The 22,341-nt window shown below is 54.1% G+C and overlaps 1 protein-coding gene across 1 annotated transcript in view; it reads left to right on the top strand.

Moving 5' to 3' along the window:
- Nucleotides 1–22,341, top strand: part of COL22A1 (collagen type XXII alpha 1 chain) — a 207,477-nt gene that overhangs the window by 24,436 nt on the left and 160,700 nt on the right. The window contains exon 4 of the mRNA XM_081070224.1: nucleotides 18,333–18,407. Within this exon, the coding sequence (XP_080926350.1) occupies nucleotides 18,333–18,407 (75 nt within the window). The remainder of the gene's footprint in view (nucleotides 1–18,332; nucleotides 18,408–22,341) is intronic.

The following is a 22,341-nucleotide window of genomic DNA, read 5'->3' on the forward strand; positions in this document are numbered from 1 at the left end:
CCACGTCTAAGGGTGTCTTCCTCCCCCTCGCCCTCCCCCTCTTCCTTCATCTCCTGCTCTGACGCAGATGCTGGAGATGATAAACTGAGGTCCTGCTGCTTCCAGAGCCCATGCTTTCCATCCAGCTTGGCTACCGAAGGTAGCAGTGGCAGCTGAGGGCCAGCAGGCTCCCCGGCTGCCCCTCACAGGGTAAGCTGAGTCCCAGGTCGGGGCACAGGAAGTGAGGGGCTGGCGTGTGGGGCGAGTGCAGCAGCCCTGGCCCCTAGGCTGCCCACACTGGGGTCCATGAGCAGTGGCTGCTCTGCTCTTGGAGCCCCCCTGAGAGCGAGCATGTGAGCAGAGCAGAGGGAGATACGGGAGCAGGAATAGGCCTGGGCTTCAGCAGCACTTTTTTGGGGTGGCTGCTACAGAAGCCTGTCTTTGTCCGGCTGCTCCTGAGCCCCCGTAGGCCTGACCTGTCCTGCTTCTCAGGACCTCAAGGTGCCTCCAATCACCACTCTGCCGAGAGCTTTGGTAGAATTCCAGCTGTATACCGGCAGGTAGTCATAGGTGCACACAGGACGACTGAGTCCGACTTGTTGATTTTCCTAACACACTTATGACCTGTGCTTGTACCCATCGTCAGAGTGAACATGTGCTACAGCCTGTGTTGGAGTTTGCACTCTGCTTCCTAATGGTTTCTCAGCGAGGGAGCTGTCATTAGAGCCGCGCCCGAGGAGGCCCAGCTGGGGAGGCGCACAACTGGGACGCCCTCTGTTATTTGCCCCAGGCCCTGGGTGCCTGTCAGTAAGTTACAATGTTTAGGAAGCATATTTAACTCCACTGTGTCCCTGGAGTCTCACCACACTCCCCTAAATAAGTCCTCCCGTTCCGCCGTGGGTGGTGCTGGGGGCAGAGGGGCAGAGGGGCTTGTCCAGGATCCCGGGCTCCAGGGCAGCACCCACCGCCCGAGGGCTGAGTCCTTCCAGCTGCCCCTCTGTGGTCCTAGCGGATATGTAGTCATGAAGCCTAGCACAGCCGGCCTCATCCACGGTGGCCAATGGCTGTTGGTGAAATGAATGAATGAAGCTCACAGTACTTGAAATCATTATCCCCGTGTTATAAATGAAAACATATCTGCAAACTTATGAGTGGAATAAAGTCAGCAGCAGGAGCGGCCAGTGTTATTAGAGAGGGGTTTCTGGCCTCACACCGTCCTGGGCCTCCCCGACAGACGGTCCGCTCTGGTGCCTGGCTCATGGTCCCCCTGGCTGGGGCTCCTCTGGGAAAGCACCTCTGCCTCGTGGCGTCGCCGCCTGCCTCTGTGGCCGGACGAGGTTCCCAGGGGACTCAGTCTCAGCCTGGCTTCCTGCAGTGCGTGGGGCGGAGGCTGTGGATGGGGCCAACCCCAGAGCGTTGGCTGTAATTAAGAGCTTTCTCCACCCCAGGCTCTGTCGTGGCCACAGAACAGCCTTTATATAGCTTATCGGGTCACTGTAAGTGAGCCGCTGGAATGCCAGCCACCGCTGGCAAGGGAGTCTCCACCTACTGCTATTCTGGGGACACTATGGGGGTCCTCTCTCCCCCTCCCACAGGCAGGGAACACTTCCTGCATCCTGTCCTTTCTCTCTTGGACGACTGGGCTGAGATGTTAGTGTGGCTTACAGCCCGGAAGGGGCCTCTCCCATGCTTCTATGCTGCTTTGTCACACATGGCTCACGGTCACCCTCTGTGTCTCTTTCTCTTGTTGATGTGGTCACTGCTGGCCCCGTTACTGTCCCAATGAGAGCTCTGCTTACTGGACAGTATACCTACCACTCTGACGGGGGGAGAGGGAAAGCGGAGGGTGGGGGACATTCATTTATTGCCCTCCTGGAGTTCCCACTGGAAAATCTCCGCATGTACACGCAGCTCTGTGTGTAGCTCAGCGTGTGACTGCGTGTTCTCAGCCCGTGAGTCTCACCTCCCTGCAGGCAGCCATCACCTCCTGAGACTCAGCTGTAAGGAGCGAGGTTAGCCCCCGGTGGGCACTGAGGGTCTCTCCCTTGCTGTTTACTGTGGCCGTGGCCAGACCACTCCACCTTCTACGGAGGGGAATTAGTAGGTTCCCTTGAAAATTTGTCTACGCTCTGTCGTGCAAAGCATTTTCAGTAAATGACAACTTATTTGTGTGATTGGGAATGGACTGGCTGCGCCTCATAGATACCATCTCACAGCAGTGGACCTTCTAAGGACCCTGTCCAGGTCCTGTTGGGTTATCTCTGTCGCAACGTGTTTACTGAGCCTGTGACCTCCTGGACATTGTGCTGCGGCAAAGGGACCATGTTGGTGAATGAGACATCTCTGAGTCTCCTTCTCCTGTGCTGTTTCCCAGAAGGGAAGGAAAGTAGAGAATCAGAAGTTAGGGGTAAGGTAACTGCAAACAGTGGTAAGTGCTTTGAAGGAAATAAAGCGGGGCCATGTGACAGTCTCGGGTGAGGAGATGACCGGGGGGCCTCTTTGGGAAGAGAAACACTGAGTTGAGCTCAGAATGACATGACACCGCCATCCATGGCACGATGGATGGGCTCGGGGTTCCAGGCCGAGGCAGCAGTGAGTCAAAGGGCCTGGGGCGGGTGCGGGCTCCGCGTGCTGCAGGAGCGCGCAAGCCAGTGAGCTGGGTGCGGGACTGCGGGCCTGGCAGCGGCTAATAGTCCTTCAGAGACAGTGGGCTCGTCCCCATTTCAGGAGGCAGAGTGACGGCTGGCTCTGTGGCTTAGCTTGCCCAAGGGCACATGGCTGGAAGGAGGCCATCCAGGCTACAGCCACGCGTCTTCCTCAGCCAGACCCTGAGTCCACCTGAAACCCCTGCAATACTCTGCGCCCTTGGAGACCGAGCGATGACACCCAAGGCAGGGAAGGGCGTTGGCGCTGGCCGCTGGCAGGTCTGGGGGGCATGGCCAGCCTGGAAGCTCTGTGGGACCAGCCGCCCTCCGAACCTGACTCTTGTAGCCATCAAAGGGCTCTGCCCTCTGGAGGGTGGCATTGTCCCCAGTGACCACACTGTGTTTCTCTTGCCTCTATCTTCATGTCCCTCTGTCCAGCCTGGAGACTTAGTGGTGAACTCAGGACACGGCCACACACCACACACACTTACCATATACACAACACAAACCCCACACATGCCATCCCCCCCCACACCACTCTATACAAACACACACAGCACATGTACATACACACAGACCGCCATACCACAATGCACACGTGTACATGTGTCCCCCGAGACACACCACACACACACACACACACACACACACACACACACATCTGGGCATACGTGTGTGGCCGCAGGGCGACCCATCCAGCTGGTACTCTGGGTGGATCCGAAGGCCAGGAGGAATTGGTGGCAGCATCAGCTGTGGGTTTGGAGCGCCACGTGGAAGTCTGTGGCTTGGCCGTTGGACCTCGTCAGCCTCAAGAAGCAGTTCAGGCCAGGGCCCCACCCTTGACCTGAAGGTCGCTGGGAGTTCCTCCCGGAAAAACGTTATGCTCGAGGTCACCCCTATAAATGGTAATTGGGTTATTTAATTCTGATTATGTGTTGAGAAATTTTATTAGAAAATGACTGAAAGTGACGAAAAATGAAAACACCCATCATTTAGTTGTAATTTGTGTCCTATATCACGGAAGGCTTTGGCCAGCCAGGCCCAGGCCTGGAGGTGACCCCTGGGAGCCCTTGGGGCGTGTTCCTGCCTGAGCCCTGTGTCTGCCTAAGACTGTGACCCATGTGTCAAAACTGAACGGGCTGCCTTTGGCCTCTGTTGGCCCAAGCAGTGCGGCCACATCTTTCTCTTTATAGTGACCACTCGCCTGCGTGCAGACATGTGCCTTCGCTTTCTCCATCCTCCCCAAATGAGCCTCATTCCCTGTGCTGCTGGGACCACGTCACACCAAGCCTTCTGGCTCAGGGAAGTGTGACTGTGCGTTTCACATGTGGCTTTAGCTTTGAGTTGGTAGAGAGATGAAATGCAGTGCCCACAACTAAGTTGGTACTTGCAAAAAGTGTGTCTGCGCACACAATCTCTATACAAATAGATGTCTGCATTTAAATATGCAGCCGTGTAATGAAACACATGGGACACGGCATTTCCAGTGTCTCACGGGGTGCAGCTGTCCCTGTCTCGGCTGAACTGGTTTCTCCTTTGTTCTTGTCAGAGCACGAGTGGGATGAGGGGGTTACACAGTGTTTAGGGGCTTTCTAAGAAATGGGCTGATGAATTGCAGTGCTTCTGATCCAGCCTCACACTTACTGGAAGGCTGAGGGAAAACAGTTGTCAAAACACTGTGTTCTAGGCGACTTGTTTTACGGGAAGACGTGTCAGTCTTTGTCCTTTTAATTACAGACTCTGGTTTCTGGGAGGTTACCCCCACTCAAACACATGCACAAACACACAGTTATACTCACACGCACACAAACACATACTTATATCTACACTCAAACACACGGGGCCACACATACACGTACACTCAGAACATGCACGTACACATAACACACACTCACACCACACACATACACACAAACACACCACACACACCATACACACACACACACACACACACACACCCCATCCCCCCCCACACGAATGAACCTTGACGAGGATGGTCAGCACTGTTAAGACCCCCTTTTTCTGCCCCTTACCCGGGAATAGGCTACGTGCAGTGCTTAGAAAAGCACAGCTTTGTAAAAACCAGTGCGTTTGGGATGTCTGTCTGCACTTGTGAAACACCTACTCCCATTTTCTGGAAATCTGACCAGCCAATTTTGGTTGATAGAGTAACGGACACATAGTATGTTTTCATCTGTTTTTAACAAAAGTTCTTATTTCCGTCTGTCTGACACCCAGCTGTGAGAGGAATGTGCAGAGGGGGCTGTGTGCCAACAGCTGCTCCTGGGGCCGCTGGGCAGGCAGGGGGCTGTGTCCCCGCAGGGCAAGGCCTGGCAGCCCCGGGCACCTGCCCAGAGCGTGTGTGTTCTCTCCTGCAGCCGTCCTCTGCCTTAAACCCCCGAAGCCTGCCTGTGCTCAGGTTCCGCTGCGAGCAAAGCACTCCGGCCAGAGCAGGGCCATGCAGCTTGAGAGTGAGTAGGACACGGGGTCACACAGGCCAGAATGGAGAGCTGAGCACCTCCATTCCCCACGCTGCTCGCCTGAGCGGGGTGTGCCTGGCCAGAGCCTGCTCTACACTTGGGGCGACCCTAGCCCGTGAGAGGCCTGGGGAAGAGAACAAAAGGAGGCCTGCCTACTCTGGGCTTTGTGTTATAAGTTACAGATGAAGTGTAAAAAGTGTCCCAGAGAACATGCTCCATTCCCTGATGGGGCGGGGGGGCAGGTCTGTGTTGGGAGTCCTTGGACCCCTGTAAGTGGCATGCTGGGACGTGGTGGCCCAGCGGAGTCCGGCTTGGCTCCAGCCCCCTTCTCTTGTTTCTTGCCCCACTTCCTGCTCGGTTGGTCTTGCCCCACGGGGGCCTTATGTGCAGGCGTGAGGACACTCCGAGATACAAGGTCACGTTCTGTCCACGATCCACAATTGCAGCCCGTTGAGCCCTTGAGCCCATGACTCACCTTCAGAACCGATCTGCAACGAGGCTGGCCCTTTGGAAGCAGGCATGGGCTGTTTGGGCAGGATTAAAGGAGGGGCGTGGGGCCTGAGTGGGTGTGGTCCCGTCCCGTCCTCCTGGGGCGAGATGAATGTGGAGCACGTCCTGTGAGAGGCCCTCGGGTGTGTCTCGGCCTGGGGTGGCATAGCCCTCCTCTCTCTGTCTCTTTTCAGGGAGTCAACAGAGTTGAGTTGAAAGAGTATAATTTCTGGAATACGATAGGCCTAGGTTGTAAACCCTACTCTGCTGTTTATTACCTGAGTAGATTTGGGCAGAAGACTTAAACCTCACTGTCCTCACCTGGAAACAGGAAGCAAAAATCTCCCCACAGGCACACTGCAAAAAGTCCACGAATGTCCTCAGATCGTAGGCCTGTACAAATCTAGAGCCCACCTGAGAGGCCAGAGCCCAGAGAAGGCAAAGCAGTTTATGTTATATCAGTCTTTAGATGTAGGTTGATGGACCTGGCTTTGAAGTCCTATTTGCCATTTATCATCTCTTTACTTATTACTTAACCTCTATGCTTAGTTTTCTCATCTGTAAAATGGGTATACCTGCTTCTGTGAAGATTAAATGCATTCAGGTATAAAAACTGAGAGATGGCGGGTCCCAGGGCAAGGCATAGAGATGGTGGGAAGTTCCCAGAGGAGTTATGTTTGGAGAAAGAACACGGGGATACAGACCAAAGGGAAGGGATTCAAAACTAATTCCTTTGAGAGTGACACTTAAGGAGTCGGGGAGACTGGGGGAGCGATGGGTGGCAGGGAAAGTGTGTCCTCGTTTTGAACATCATCGAGATCTGGGTGGCTTCCTGGTCAGGCATGTAGAAAATTCACAGGAAGAGCTGGAGACGCAGATGAGCAGGTGGGTGAGGGTGAGGCCAGGGGTGCCCCAGTTTGGGAGGTGCTCACTCTCCGGGTCCTGCAGTGTCAAAGTGGGCACCTGGGGGAGGACGCTTTAGACTGTGGGCCTGGGTCACCCTCGCCTTGGTTCTGCCAGAGAGGGGACCTAAATGCGATGCCTTGTACCACAGAATTGGATGGAATCAGCTAGGGTCAAGGTAGAGAGCATAGTGAGCTGCAGTGTGGGTGTGGGTTGGCTGGGAATCAGGAAACGGGAGTGGAGAGTTGACCAGAGAACCCAGCACACAGTAATGCTCTCATGAGGAAACTGAGGCTGGAAAGCCTGCGAAGCTGGTTCATGGTCAGCTAGAAGAAGAAGGAGTGGGAGCTGCTTGCAGCCAAGGGGAATGGGAGCTGTCCCACTGTCCAGGGGTGGGGAGCCCAGTGCAGGCATGCAGGGGTGCAGTGGCAGATGACCCCTCCCCCCTCACACTCACCGTAGGCCGGCCCCTCTGGCTGCTCATCCTCAGAGATGGAGGCAGTCTGCAAAGGGGAGCAGGCCCAGGGGGTTACCCTGGACAGAGGAGAGCTCATGGGGGCTGGCCCCACCTCCCAAGTGTGGGTACCCTCGCCGCTCCCATAGGCCTCAGCCCCATTGGTTATTGCTCTGCCTTCACCAGCTAGATTTGTCCAGGGGAAGGAGAGGCGGCCCCAGCTGTTCCTCATTGACATCTGGCTGTGATTTCCCACCAGCCCCACCACAGTCCCCACAGGAATGCAGCCAGTGGCCATTCCAGGAGCCCACCTCCACCACCCCTCTGTGAGGGGGGCGGGAACAAATGAGGAGCAGGGCTGGCCAGGTCCCCCTCTGCCCAGTGGCCTGGTACCCAGTGAAGGGGTCCCTGGCCTTGCTGTGGGCTCCCACAAGACATTAGGGGCCTGACAAGGTAGAGGGCTAAGCCTGGCCCCTGCCCTCTCCTGGGGGGTCTGGCACTCCTGTCCCTGTGGCCTGCCCTTGTCACTGGTGTTCTGATTCTAGGGACATGACCCCGAGTCTGGATACAGATGTCTGATCCCACATTCTAATGGAGAGAATGTGGCCACAACTAGAAAAAATAGCACCTTATCTTGTTTGCCCATCTCCCCTGAGAACCACAGGCTACTGGGGGAGGCATTTGGGGCTCATTGAGCCAGTCCTATGTTTTTCTGAGGCTGACGGGGGAGGTGGTTTGTCCTGGCCACAGAATGACAGGGTCCGCGCCCCCACCAGAACCAGGCCTCCTGCACGTCCTGTCTCTTACCTCCTCTCCCCTTCACCCTGCCTCCAGAGTCTCGGCTCCCTTGATGGGCCACAAGTCTGGATTCCTGTGACACATTTGCATTTTGCCATTCCTTAGTTTTTCTGTTTCTTCATCTACTCAGCATCCATGTAGGGAGAAAGGAGGGTTTCTTTTTCCCCCTTGCCTGTTGATCTGCTCAGTGATCCTCTCCCGGCACCGTATGATAAAGTAATTGGGGGTGCCCCCTCCTCTCTGAGCCCGTGGAAGCTCAGGGTTTGTGGGTGGCAGGCGGTAGGCTGGGTTTAGGTGATTTTCACTCAGCACCCCAGGTCCCATGGTGAGAATGGACAGGAGAAAGAGGAGGCCTGCTGTGAGAGCGTGGTGGCGTTAGGGCTGAAATTGGCACTTCGTGTACTTTCTCTTGCCTAATCCCTGTTAGGACCTGAGGGGTGGCTATTAAGAGTGGATTCTGTTCTAGATTTGGGCAAACTAGCCTCAGAGGGTTTGAAAAGACGGAGGGTGCCACACACAAAAAGTATAGTTCACTCCCTAGGAAAGAGCAAACAGATCAGACAGTAGGGAAGAAGCTTCCAGAGATGTTTGTTCACCCTCAACTGATGAAAGTACGACCCAAGGCAGTGAACTTGGATCAGAGGGTTTGCATCAAAGACAGAAGGCAAAGCTTTGGGGAGAAAGTTGGGCACTAGAAGACACGTGCCATCGTCCTAGGACCAGTGTCCCTGTAAGATACACTGGAGGAGGAGCTCATGGGATGAGCCCTTCAGCACGCGGTGTTTCCTGGGTTGGGCTTCGGGGGCCTTGGAGGAGTGGGCTGGACGCTGCAGGCCGTGTGTCTGGTGTGGACAGAGCCCTGGGCCAGGTGGGGTTGGACCTTGAGGCATTTCCCCATTGTTGGCATTGGGTCTCTCGTCTATGCAATGAGAGCGTTTGCTTCTAGGGTCATTCAGGCTTTTTCCTGGTCCTGAAGTCTGATTTGATGTTGTCAGAATATTAATTCCAGATAGAAGTGCCTTTCTCGTTTATTCCCTCACAGTCTGACTCAGCCACAGCCTTTTGTACAATGTTCCTCTTCCACCTAATACCAGAGTTAGGGGGTGTGCTGGGCAGGGGGCGGGAGCTGTGCCTGTCATCCAGCCAGGGGTTTGAACCCCACCACTGTCACTTCCTGCAGGAGGGATTGTGGAAGGGCCAGCCCTCCTGCCGTTTGAGCTTCGTCTGTTTCTCTGTGAACTGGGAGTGACAACCCCTGGAAGGCCATCGAGAGCCTAAATGAGACACCCTGGACTGTGGGCGTCAGGAGGGCTGTGACTTGCTATTCCCAGGGCCCTTTCAGCATCTGCTCAATGATCATGTCCCAGCAGCGAGGGGACACACGGGACACGATAGTTCGTGGCCTGCTGCTCCACTCCTCGGTGAGGCCAGCAGCCGGTGATGGTAACTTCCCAACAGAACACGAGTCCAGCAGTCCTGGGGGGCGTTACCGCCATCCCTGCCCGTTACTGGCCTGCGATCCTGCACTGTTGACCCCGCCCCATCCGTCATGTGACAGTTTCCAAGGCATCCGTGAGGCTCCTCAGAAGCCTGTTCTACAGGTGGGTCCTTTACCTCCACACCGGTGGTGCATCGAGCGTGCCCGTACCCCTGGGCCGGCCGTGCGCACCTCAGCCCGCCGTAATGCAGAAGTGCGGGTGCTGGAGTCAGACAAACCTGGGCTTGCGTCTCGGTTCTGTTACTTGTGGACAAGTCACTTAATCTTGGGAGACTCTGTCCTGTCTTCTGAAATTCACGCTTAGCCGGCACAGTTGTTGGAGGCCTTGGTGTGAGAATGTGCTCAGTGGGAGACATTCACGGCCTGGTCTTTGCTTTTCCTTTCCCTCCATGAACTGCCTCCTCCTTACAGTGGAACAACGCTGTTGGGTTCCTTGGAATAGTGAGCTTGTTGATTTCAAGATGCACCAGGTGACAATCAGTCCACACACCCACTTGTAAACCCCAACTTTGAAATATAGAGTAAGTAATTAGCATCTCTCTAATTTTCTGGGTGAAAATAATTCTAAAAAATCATTAGAGAGGGAGACTCTTATAAAGGAAAGACGTTGTGGAAGCAGGTTTGTTTTCTTGGAGTGCCCCCAAAGAGCCCCCTCAGCCGCCATTCCTAGAGGTAATACGTGGATTACCATTGGAAGCACCCCTAATACCAGCGGTCAGAGAAAGAGGTGCCTGGTCCTGGCACAGCTACTGGCCCTGCTGTCTCCGTCTGCCTCCCTGCCACTCGCCCTGGAACTCCTCCCACTCGAGCACCGATGACCTGGGCACCGATGTCTAACCCCATGGTACATGTTGCCCTGTGTTTATGGGACGTGTGTGCAGGATTTGACTCGTGGACAAATCCTGCTTTCTGGCTCTTTCCCTCCATGTAACCCCAGACCTTTCTCCCTGGTTCTCCTTCTCACCAGCCTCCCCTGTCTGCCATGTCCTCCTCATCTCTCCAACATTTTCATGGCCGAGGCCTGAGACCCAGCTTGGAGACCTTCTTCTCTGTGTCTGAACTATCTGAACCACTCCCAACGCTTTAAACCCAGGGCACTGGCAACTTTCAAATTAAAAGCTGGGAGCTCCTCTTAGAGGAGGTCCTTGCAGTCTCTGGTGACACCTACTGGTGCTTGGCCCATGGGACATTGCCTGGAAGGGAAAGGAGGTCCAAGGGACCCCAGACATCAGAAATCACAACCTCCTCAGGCAGGTCATACTCATACAGTAACCACCGCTACCTTCAGCCTGGTTTCCAGAACACACGCTGTACTCCAGGCAGCACCATCTCCTCATTGTCCAGAATGCCCAACATGCCTGGGGTACGATCTGGCACCTTCCCACCGTCTCATGTCCCCTCTCTCCACTGGAGCCGCAGGGGCCTTCCCTCCCGGCCCCCAGGGCAAGCCAGCCCCTTCCTCCTCAGGGCTCTGTACTTGCTGGAGCCTTCTGCCTATTTGCTCTTCCTCTGGCTGGCTCATACCCTTCTTAGCTTTCAGCTCTCATGTCCCTCAGCCAAGAGGTTGTCCCAGGCCAGCATGTCCGATGTGTGTCCTGGCTCCATGCCCAGCACCCCATCACAGCACCCACGTATTTTGTCCACAGCACTAATCACATGTGATGACCAGCTTGCTTCTCTGTGTCTGTCTCTGCGTTTTCTCTCCGCCTCTTTCTTCAGCAGGCAAATACCAAGAGGGCAGAGCCACCCACCTGTGTGTTTGCATATATGTTCTTCATGCCAGGACTTATGTGCTGGCACATGGCAGATACGTGTTTGCTGAATGAATAAATGAATGAATGGATGAATGGATGAATGAATGAATGAGCACGTGTTAGATGCTGGGTGTTCTGCCAACAACTTCCCACCCACTATCCCATTTAATCTTCCGGATGATCTTGGATGGGGGCGTGGGGAAACAAACCCATAAAGTTTCACACCTATTTCTGGGTTTGGAAACAGACACAGAAGGAGAAACTGACATGAAAGCGGTATAATCTCTGTAGACCTTAGACCTTCTTCCATCCACTGAGGGGGAAACGTAAGCCTCCTGGCCTTGTTTCACCAGGAAGCAGGCACGTGCTCGGGCTGGGAGAGGAGAGATGGCCCTGGCGGGGCTGGCCATTCTTGTCACTGTTTCCTTTGACCCTCTAGGCTCCAAACAGAAATTGGCACACCCCAACTCAGTGTCAGGAAGGACCAGCTGTGTCGGGGCCCAGCCCACACGCCTCCTGCCGTGCCAGCTCCTCCTGAGACGGAGGAGGTGTGGCCCACATCTCATGGGCCCAGCGCTCACAGCTGTCAGCAGGCTCAGGGGCATGTTTCTTTCTAGCAATATTCTGTCACTTTCCACCAGGCTGCCTCTAAAACACATACATAAACCTTTCCCCCAAGGACTTGGCACCCTGATCACCGCCTCCCTCCATCCTGACGAATGTGGGAGATGGAGATTGATCAGCCAGAGGACCTGGGGCCTCTGCCAATGCAGTTTGACCGGGGAGGGAAATGCAGGCCAGAAATCTGCAGAAAATTCTAGGACCATGGGTAGCATTCATCTTCTCACATGGTCCACACCATGACCCCAGGACACAGTTACTAACAGCCTTTGTTTGGTTTCCAAGTGGAAAAGCTCTGTATTCACCTATAAAATACGGGTGGTAATGTCTGTCCTGCAGGGCTGGGAGAGGACTAAATGAGAGCATGTGTGTGATCTGGAGACAGTGCAGCGGTCCACGACTGGCTGGTGACTGTTATATTTGCACATGCAGTGTGCTTTCCAATGCTGAGGTGTACGGCTAGAATAGTGGTCCTGTGCTCCATGCCCAGGCCTCACTTCCCCGCCTCAGTCCCCGCCTCTCCCGCTTGCTAGCTGTGTGATGTTGGCTAAGTTACTTAACCTCTCTGAGTAGCAGCTGCCCCCATGCGTCAGAGACACATACTGTCTAGAGCTGCTTTACCTGGCAGCTGGTACACCGTGGGGGCTCAAGTACTTACCTTCTCCACCATTTCACAGGTGGTATGGAAAGCCTTCCCTGCCCGGGTTGCCATGAGTTCATGGCCCAGGGTCTGTGGTTCTGGTCCCTCTGGCTCCAGAGAAAGCGCTTGTTCCTTTTTGGAGTGCTCTCTCAGCCCGCACTGCTGACCCTCTGAGCATGCGCAGGTGTTCACTGGACAGTGTGCAGAGACTCTCCGTCTCTGCTTTGCTATGTGGTGGCTCCGTGGGGCTTCCCTTAAAACCAAGGGCCTGCTGCCTGTTGGTGGCTCCTGGGTACAGAAGTGCGTGTTGGTCACCACTGGGCCCTCTTTCATTCCCCAGGTCTCCTTGGGAGTGTGCAGGCCCAGCAGCCCCCAGGACTCCCAAGTTCACCTGTGGAAACAGCCCCTCGGGCCACCTGCCGGAAGCTGGGCCTGCTGCCTCTCCCCCTGCAGCCTCCAGCTGTCTCAGCAACAAGGGCCCCTGGGCGGGGTTCAGAGCCGCTTTTCAGAAAATAATGATAACCTAAAAAAGCTGTGCTAGGAAGTCACGTGCAAATCTTTAAAGCAAATTTGAAGATACAGCTGACCCTTGAAAAACACGGTGTGAACTGCATGAGTCCACTTACACACGGATTTTGCCCAATAAATGCAGTCGGCCCTTGGATCTGTAGTTTCGCATTGGCAGATTTGACCACCTGCGAATGGAAAATAGCCTTTCCTGTTCACGTCTGGGAACCTGCAGTTGGGAATGCGGAAATCATTTTCTGTGCTCTGTTGGTGGGATGCCCGGATGCAAAGGGTCAACTGGAGAGTTACAAGTTATATGCGGATTTTTCACTACGCCGCAGTGGGCACCCCTAACCCCACGTGGTTTAAGGCTCAACTGTAAAGAAATGTAAAGAGGAGATAAAAATCCCTAAGCTCTGGCCCCAGAAGTAAGCGCTGCTTGAATGCATGCTTCCAGGCATCCGTTTACACGTGTATTTGTGGTAGCCAGTGTGAGAGTGCTGGAGTCATACTGAATTGGAATCCTGTTTTCACCACTGACCAGCAGTGTGATTTAAGCAGGTCCTCCAGGTTCTCTTAGCCTCAGTTTTCTCATCTGCAAAATGGGTGCGATAAGGAGCCTTGCCTTGCCGAACAGGGTGCTAAACACAGCATGGGTCAGCAGCAAACACGTCAGCTGTGCCTGCGGGAGCTCTGATTCTAGTGTTGCTGATGCTCCTGGATTCTTTCTGCTCCCACGAGACCTTACTCTTTCCACTCTTCTTGTTCTTCTTGGTGAGGGAACTGCCCCCCACCCTTGGGGTGGGGCAGGGTGTCTTAGCTGGAGAAGTTTGCAGAGTGGGAGGAGCGTGCAGCTGTATTGAGGCGTCTAACCGGCTTTGTGAGAGAGAATGGGGACCTGTGACGGGTAGGTCTTGCCGTCTGCCCACCCCAGGTCCCCACTCCCAGCAGCGTGTATGTTGGCACAGATGGCCCTAACTCGGAGAGCATGCCTTTTATCGGCATGGAGTGAGGAAACGCTTCTAAACACCAGGGCTGCTCAGAGGCAGAGGGGGCTCCCGAGGAGGCAAGGTGGCCGTCTGTTTGTGTAGGCTTTGGAGCCAAACAGACTTGGGGCCCTATAGGCAGGTGCCCTTGGGCAGGTGACCTTGGAGAGACTGACTGGGTTGTGGGCAAGAGCCTGTGCTGGAGCCAGCCTGCTGACTGTATCATTTTCTGGTCTGTGGCCTCAGGCAATCAATTTGCTAACTTCTGTCTGCCTTTCTTCTCCCATCTGTAAACAACAGCACCTCTCGTGTCAGGCTGTAGTAAGGATTCGATTAAATTGTGAATGGATTGGACATGCTTGGAACAGTGTCTGATGCAGAGCAAGCTGCCTTGTGTGTCTGCTGATCACGGAGATAACGCCATCCCCAGCAGAGCACAGTCAGCGTAGTACGGCGGGGGGGGGGGGGTTGTAATCATTATCGTATCATGCCTGGCGCTCCCCAGTGGGCATGTGTGGACCATTTCCGGCCTGTGCCCTGTGTCTGCCGGGTGTCTGATTCATCTCGTCCCTCCTCCCTCCCACTCAGAATGTCATCATGTCATCTGTGGTTAGCTGCCGTCAGCAGCGGCTGCCCTGAGGTGATGGATGGACAGTGACTGCTTCCTCTCCCTGCTCTGAGTCCTCAGGCTCTGCTCCCTGCATTCATATCCTGCTCATCTCCTCCACTGGGCCCACCATCTCTCCTCCTAGCTTCTAGATGCAGGCCCATCTTTATTCAAATCCAGATACTCCCCCTATCGCATGAGTTTCTTAACCTCTCTTAGCCTTAGTTTTTACATCTGTGTAATGGGAACAGAATCTATCTGCTAGTGTGGTTGTTGTGGATAACATCCCCAGCTGGGTGATGGGCACACAGCAGGGACTCAGTCATCGCCAGAATCTTCTTTCCCACCTGGAGACACTCTTGGCTGAGAGCCAGAGGACGGCATGGCTGTGTGTTCTCCAAGCAGCCCTGTGGCGTGTCACTGCAAAGCAGAGGGACATCAGAGATTATCTTGTGCCAACCTTCCTCCTCCACTAATATGCAAACACACTCTTCCCTTTGGTCATTTGGTAAACTGAGGACGGGTGGAAGTGTTTTTCCAGAGAAACGACAGTGAATTCCTGGTGTTTCGCATTGGGGTGGAAGTTCTCATCAACCAATATCCGGCCTCTGTTGAAGGCTGGTGAAACAGACCCATACAGTGGGAAGAGAGATCTTTCTTCTCTCCAGAAGTCCAAGATGTTCTACTTACATAAAGACTGCGGGAAAACATACGTCAGGGGTGACAGTTAAAGGGAGCAGGGTCTTTGTAATCAGCCACATCGTTTTCTGTGTTCTCACGCTTTCAAAGAGGAAAATCAACCAACTAAGCAAGAACTACCTACCTACACGTTTTGATTCCTGAGAACTTACCCCCTGTCCTTAATCCCAGAGCTGCTGCTTCTATTGATCCTGAATGATTACCCGATAATTCCATATTTACTGGGATAGTGAAGGTAGCCCAGTCTGTCAGTAGCTCCTTAACCAGAAAAATAATGGAACAGTTCTCGCCACCCTTGTTAATTGTTCTGAGGCATCTGGAAGGAGAAGCTGGCCTTCAAATCCTTTGTCCCGGTTTATCAATGCGGCTAACAGAAAGGGAGTGTCTGCAAGTTTGGAACACACTCCACCATAAACAGAGAAAACCCAACAATAGTGGCTTACACAAACAGGAGTTTATTTTTCCTATGCTTTTCACCCCAGCCCGGGGTTGGAGTCCTGCTCTCCTCAGTTCTTCTAGATTGTCCCACAGATATTACATCCCACATTCGGAGGAGGAAGGGAAAGCAAAGTTGCCAAACCCATCTACCTGTCTGCCCCCTCACATCGGGGAAAGCAACCACTGCTTTTTAAGAAACCACTCCTCTCTCAACCACGGCAAACTTGTGCTATTTCCTTCCTTGGCAGAACGGGGTCACATGTTTGTCCCTAGCTGCAAGGAAGGCTGGAAAAATGGGGGCCAGAGTCACCATAATTGCCTTAGACCAACCAGCCACAGCTTTTCTCCTTGGGCTGACCACTGCCATTCTGAACCAAAATGGCCTTCTTGTAGCCTGAATGGAGCAGGGAAACGACGTTAGGCTGACAGTGGTGCCTGCCACATGTCCACAGCAGGAGCTGGGGGCTCTTCTCAGTGGCTCCCCAGCATCGTGGTGAAGCCCATGCCTGAGCGCTGTCCAGTCCACTGTCCGGCATTTCCTTCTCAGCTCAGGTGTCACGGGTCATTTCTGTTCTGCACGGACTCAAGACCTTTGTGCCTTGAGCTGTGAGAACAGTGTGGATACGAGTTGGGCTGGGTTCCAGCCAGCTCTGCAGACCCCACTCACTGGGCGACAGACACGCCAATCAGAGCATCAGTATAGGGCCATCAGCTCTGGGTCTTGGGCCGGTGGAGGGGCTCCTGACACAGGTTGGGGTGGCTGAGAGCAAGGCCCTGCGGTGGGGGGCTCAAGGCTGCCAAGAGTCTCAAAGGTTCAGAAGGAGGAGCCTTGAAGCAAGGAAGAAACACGAAGGTGTGTGGGAACTCTGACGTTTTCTTGGGCTTACACATCCCGAGTCTCTCACCAAAGTCAGCCCACAAGTGCCCTGAAAGCAGGGACTGTGACTTACCTGTTATCTCTTTGGAATGTCCCTGGAACCAGCTCAGTACCTGGAACATATCTGCAGCTCTAGAAAGATTTTAGTTTGAGTACATGAGTTATTGCAGAAATAAATAGATGATTATCCAAGATATGGATATAGTTCTGGGCTGAGGGGGACTTTGGATGTTAACCCTACTTCCCTGCCTAGCAAGTGAACCCCAGGGGCCCCCAGAGCCCTGGGGAGCCTGGCCAGAGCGGGGATTTTGGGAGCCACTTGTCCTGACTTAAACTAAGTCATCTATAAATTGTCCCTGGGGCCTCTTGAATGCATGAGGCTTCGGGACGGCCCCAGAAGGCCAGTGGCAGCTGGCTTGGGGGGTGATTCCTTAAAGCAGTTTGGGCAAGTCCCAGCCTCTCGGAAAAGAATCTGTCTTTTCTGTGTTCCTGGTCTTCAGACTGTCCTTGCCCGCCACCGGGAAATAGGTTGTCCCCCGAGGATGTTTGCAGAGACAGGGCTCAGTGGTTCTGACCGTGAGCTCCAGCTGGCAGTCTCCAGGGCTTTGCTCATCCTCAAGGAGAGAACCTTCTGACTCAACTCTTTTTCAATGACGCACAATCCCCAGCCAGTCTCTCTGGCAGGCTGCCAAAATTAAAGCCATTGATCGTCACCCCACAGCTGCCGCTGTCCTGGGTGGAGCCGTCTAAATATTGCACGGGGCCTGCATCCTTTCTCGTATTTGGTCCTAGACAGACAGCTCGGTGCTGTTTCCAAAATAACCTCCTCCGTGGGGCTCGTCAGACCTCCTGGTGCCTTTTAGGATAAACATTAAAAATAGCTACTCCCGAGTCAGGGAGGGTCGCATTCATTCCCCTTGCTGCTGATTGGCAGAGAGGCTCCAACCCTGTCCCATCCTTGAACATTTATGTCCCCAACTATGAAAAGAGGTCATTATGGGTGGGACTGATGGGATGGTTACCAAGGGAATGAGCATAACCCCAGTGCTTCTCAGGCAGGCCGGGTCAACTCTCAGGTGCCTCAGGTGTTAATGAGGAGAGGGCCTCCTCTCTCCCAGCCCTGTCATGGGCGTGGTCTTGCCCAGTCCCCAAAGCAGCCCGGTGACAAGTGTGTGCTTCAGAAGGGCCTCCCGTGCCATGCCCCAGCCGCTCACACACAGTCGTGGAGGAGGTGGGTGGCGGAGCCCACACTCGGACGCGGGATTTGAAAATTCAGTGTTGGTGTTCTTCCTGGGACTTTTTAGGGCAACCGAAGGAGTCCCCTTTCCTTCCAGCCTTTTAAAGTGAGTCAGGAAGATGTTTGAATGGACATTTAAATGATATCCTCCAATGAAGTGCTCTTATTGTATGACTTCCTGTGTTGCTTTTGTATGACTGGGCAGTTTTGCTTCTTCTGGAATTTGCATCCTTCTGGAAGTGTTCCGCAGGCTCCTGGGGGCGGGGGGCATAAGACACACCTTTCTGGTGGGTTCCCAGCACACAGCTCCCATTTCACTGACATCCACTGCCCTGGAATTTTCACACAGAAGTCTGAGCCTTATAAGTGACATTCTCTCTGCCCGTATCACCTTTTGTTCTTTTCTGCTTAAGTCTTACTGTCCTTTGAAGAGGAACCTCAGCCATCACCTGTCCAGGAGAGCGTCCCCGACCTCCCCACGTGGGCTCTGGGTCTGGGCCCATTTCTGTCACCTGTTACACTGTTCATCACATGCATTTTGGGGTCTGGAATCTCTGAGCTCCTTCTGGGTAGCGACAGCTCCCTGCTCATATTTGTATCTACTCCAGGCACTGGACATCCTGCGTGTTGTGAGAGACAGGGGACCTGTGTGACGTCACATCCCACGTGACTGGGTCACGCTTGCTCATCCATATCTTTGTCTCCTCTTGTTTTTCTCAGACGTGCTCTGCCCCAGCGTCCGTGTGGAAGGAGATCGCTTTAAGCACACCAATGGCGGCACCAAGGAGATCACAGGTGAGGGAGAAACAGCCACCCCACGTGCCCACTTTGCTGCACTGTTGGCTGGACCAGAGCGAGACCTTCCTTGGCTGGGGGGGCCCCGCTGCTTCTGCCCTCATTCCTGTCTGTCACCAAAGTCCTGATAGAATGGTTCGAACTATACAGGTAATAACTCCCATCAGTGAACCAACAACAGTCAAGAAATGCAGTTTCCTCTTGGGAGTCAGTGGTGATTCTATTGGAGTCTAAATAATGCAGTAGAATGAATGAGTTGTTGATGGAGTTGGTGGACAAGTAACAGATGAAAAGCAGAGTGCTTGAAAGAGTAAATAAATAATTGTGTTGGGGAGTGAAGGGAAGAGTGAATCAGAGTGATCACTATATGGGTGAACAGATGGGTGAGAGAACAAAGAGACACGTGACCGCAGACCCAGCAGCAGAAGTAAGCTCCGGGGACCCTGCCCAGAGGCTGTGTCTGTATGTGACAGGACGTATGGGGAGCACACGGGGGATGGCTGAGGTGGCTTCCCCACACTCCTGATGACGCTGAGCATGGGTTCACCCTCCCTGTGGCCAGGCGTCCTACAAAACACTTTCAGTGCATGACCTACGGAAGCGGTCTTCTCCCCTCCTTGACCACAGCCTGCTCTCCTCACCGACCCTGCTGGGTCAGGTGCCCCTGCTCTCCACCCATGGGGTCTCGGGTCCGCTGCTTACCTGCATTCATGCTGAAGAGTCAGGCTGCCATCCTCAGTCAGGAGCCGTGGGCCATCAGGACCACGTGCTTTGCAGGCATCCCTCCTCCATCACTGGGACCCTGCCATGTCGGTGCTGCTGAGGACGGGAAGACGCCTGCATCTGCGTCTTTGTGCCTGAGGGATGTTTCTAGAATGGTAACGGGTTGTGCTGCCTGTGTGCCCAGCCGGTGAGACATGTCAAGCTAACACTCCGCAGGGGCAGCCCTCAGCCAGGGACTTGATGTGGAAACAGCTCTGCTCCACTGCCCCCCCGGGGGGATCATTCTGGGATCCACATGTGTCCCCACTCCCAGGTTCCCAGTGAGCCAGCAGGCTTTCCTCCTCCGCCTCGCCCCTCTCCCTGGTCAGTTACCTCCCAGACAACACTAGCACTTCCGGAAGGACCCTGACTGAGACGCAGCTGGTCGTCCCTTTTGTCCTGGTGAAGCGCCTGGGGTGTGGGTGGTGCTCAGTGAGGGGCCATCATTCCCAGGGTCTCTCTGTCCCACACATGAGACGACTTCCAGCCGCTTCACTTAGTTGACTCAGTTTCCTTGAAGTGAATAGATTTACAGTTGAGTCACTGTCCAGAGGTGAAACTGCTGGCCGGTTTGACATGGCCGTTCCCACTTACTGCCCCGGTAATCCATCCCTGCCAGCCCCTGGCTTTGGATAGTTCGTTGCCCTTTAACCTCAAGCGTGGAAGGGCCTGCCCGACTCTGCCCAGGCAGCTTCTGTTGAAATCACTCTGGAAAGCAAATTCTCACCTGGCTGCCTCATCCATTCTTGGCTTCCTGAACAATCAATCCTTCGGAGCAGTATCTCCCCTAAATAATTCATTGTCCACAGCGGAACAGTTTCAACAATAACACCATTAATAACCGTATCAGTGACAGTGACCCTCACTGAGCACGTGCTGTGTGCCAAGGGGTTTGCACGAGTGCTTTCATGTAACCACGGCACACGAGATGGGCACCGTTATATGCCTGATAGCTGGGGACCCTCACGCCCCGAGAGGTGAAGTAGCTTGCCTGAGTTTGTGGCGGAGTCTGGGTTCACGTCCAGACCCTGGGAAGGAAGAAGGAAGGAAGGCAGGCAGGAAGGACTCACGGATGAAGAAATGAATCTGCCTCTGCCATTGATTGCTACATCAGATTGAGTCCAAAGCTTTCCTATCCTTCTGCAGACTGAAGAGCCCCGGACATTTCTTTACTTAAGAATCACTGAGTCTTGGGAATATTGAGAGACAGAGAGAGAGAGAGAGAGAGAGAGAGAGAGAGAGAGAGAGAGAGAGAGAGAGAGAGAATCCACTCTTTCCACCCCGAGTCCTGAAGCGCCCCCTCCCCTCGTGGGCTCCGAGGCTCCCGGGGGCACATTGCAGTGCCTGGTGGGCATCCATCAGCACGCCGGACACATGCCATATTTGTGCAGCACTGAGCACACAGAGAGCCTGCGTCTCCTCTAATTATCACCAGCCCAGAAAAGAGCTCCAGCCGTGCTGAGGCTGCAAGTGGAGTTAGGGAGAGATGGAGCCTCAGACTTGCCAGTTTCAACGCAGCTGGGTAATCGGAGAAGCTTTTGTACTGTGGAAAACATGTGGTTCCCCAAAGCCTCACCTCCAGGCTTTTCCTTAAATGACTCTGGCTATTTTTAGGGCGTATCTGGGTTGGAACAGTGAGGATGCAGAGAACAGACCAGGCAGTTTGGAGGCAGTGATCTTAGCCTGTCCTTCCCGACGTCTCTGAGGCTCAGTTTCCCCACCTATGTGACAGTGGGTCCAACCTAATGTTTCTGAAGAGCGCCCTTGGCTCTGATAATCAAAGGTTCTGCACATTTGAGTGACTGAAGGTATTGCAGAGCTTCTGGGAAGTTAGCTATTCAATGCTTACAGAACATGCTAGAGACCGTGCAGGTCTGCAATTTGGCCAGACATCCTGGATTTTTCTCTCCTCCCACATAGGCTCCCATAGCCAGATAATCGCCAATCCCAAGTAGTCTCCAGCCAGTGGCTGCTTCCATCCCTCTTCCCTGGAAAAATTTTACCAAGTCTTGTCCCCACTGGCTTTCCGGTTTGTGCGTCTCCCAGCTGCCAGAACCACCTTTGAAAATAGAAACGAGATTGTGTATCTCCCTTGCTGGAGAACCCTTCCTTGGCTCCCCATTGCCTGCAGAAAGAAACTCAAATTCTGTCATATGACGGCAGCACCCAGAGTGCCCTGCCCCTGCCTGCCTCATTCCCACCCGTGTTCCCCTCACCGTGGCTCCTGACAAAATACCCAGGATTCCCAAAAAGGAACCTGGCTGACTCGGGTTCGGTGCACACCCAGCTACCTTGCGTGGCCTTTCCTCCTCTGTCTGCCCAGATTTTATTTATTCTTCAAAATCAGGACCAGCCTTGCCTTCTCAGGGAAGCTCTCCCTGATTGCCCCTCGGGTTGGCAAGGAAAGTTTTCCCTGTGTTCCTGTACAAGCCCAGCGGTCCCCTTCCTTGTCATTTACCAAGCCTGCTCATTCCCACGTCTGTTTCCCATTAGACAGGAAACTTTGGGGGGCTGGGATTTTTGTCCGATTCATTGTTGGAATCTGAGCAGCTAAGGGGGCATCAATTACGTAGGACAGGCTCCGAAACCTGGACTTAAAGGTCCAGTGAATTCCTTTCTTCTCTCCTTCCCCTCTTTCCACGAGTGGTGCCACACACAGGAACAGCTGCAAAAGCTCCTGACATTTTTAGGGACAGATACCTGAATCAGATTCGACCCCATCCCTCTCGGAGGGAAGCAGCCCTGTGCACAGATAAGCTGTGTGCACCTCCGCCAAACCCACCGCAGTGACTGTTGCACTTGGGGGTGGGGGGGATCTGGCCAAGCTTCGTCCCATGTGGACCTTTGAAGGACGAGGACAGAATACACAATGGGCACCTGGCAGGGGCAGATGCAGCCTGAGGACACTGGGCAGTCGCCAGCGCGCTGTGTCCCTGACGCCTGCTGGCTCAGCCGGCTCTGTGGCGGCAGGGACGTGCGCCTGCCTCAGCGCCCCGCACGAAGCAATTGCTTCTTTATCTGGCGGTGCCTTGCATCAGAGTCCATTTACCTCGGGAACATTTCTCATTTTCTTCCCCAGCCCTTATGTATTGCAGGCAATTCATCTTTCCTCTGGGTGCCCTTGGCTGCCACCTAGGTAATTGCGTGTTATTCAAAGTTTTGTCGTGTTTAA

The sequence above is a fragment of the Rhinolophus hipposideros genome, assembly GCF_964194185.1.
Source record: "Rhinolophus hipposideros genome assembly, chromosome: 13".
NCBI classification, from domain to species: domain Eukaryota; kingdom Metazoa; phylum Chordata; class Mammalia; order Chiroptera; family Rhinolophidae; genus Rhinolophus; species Rhinolophus hipposideros.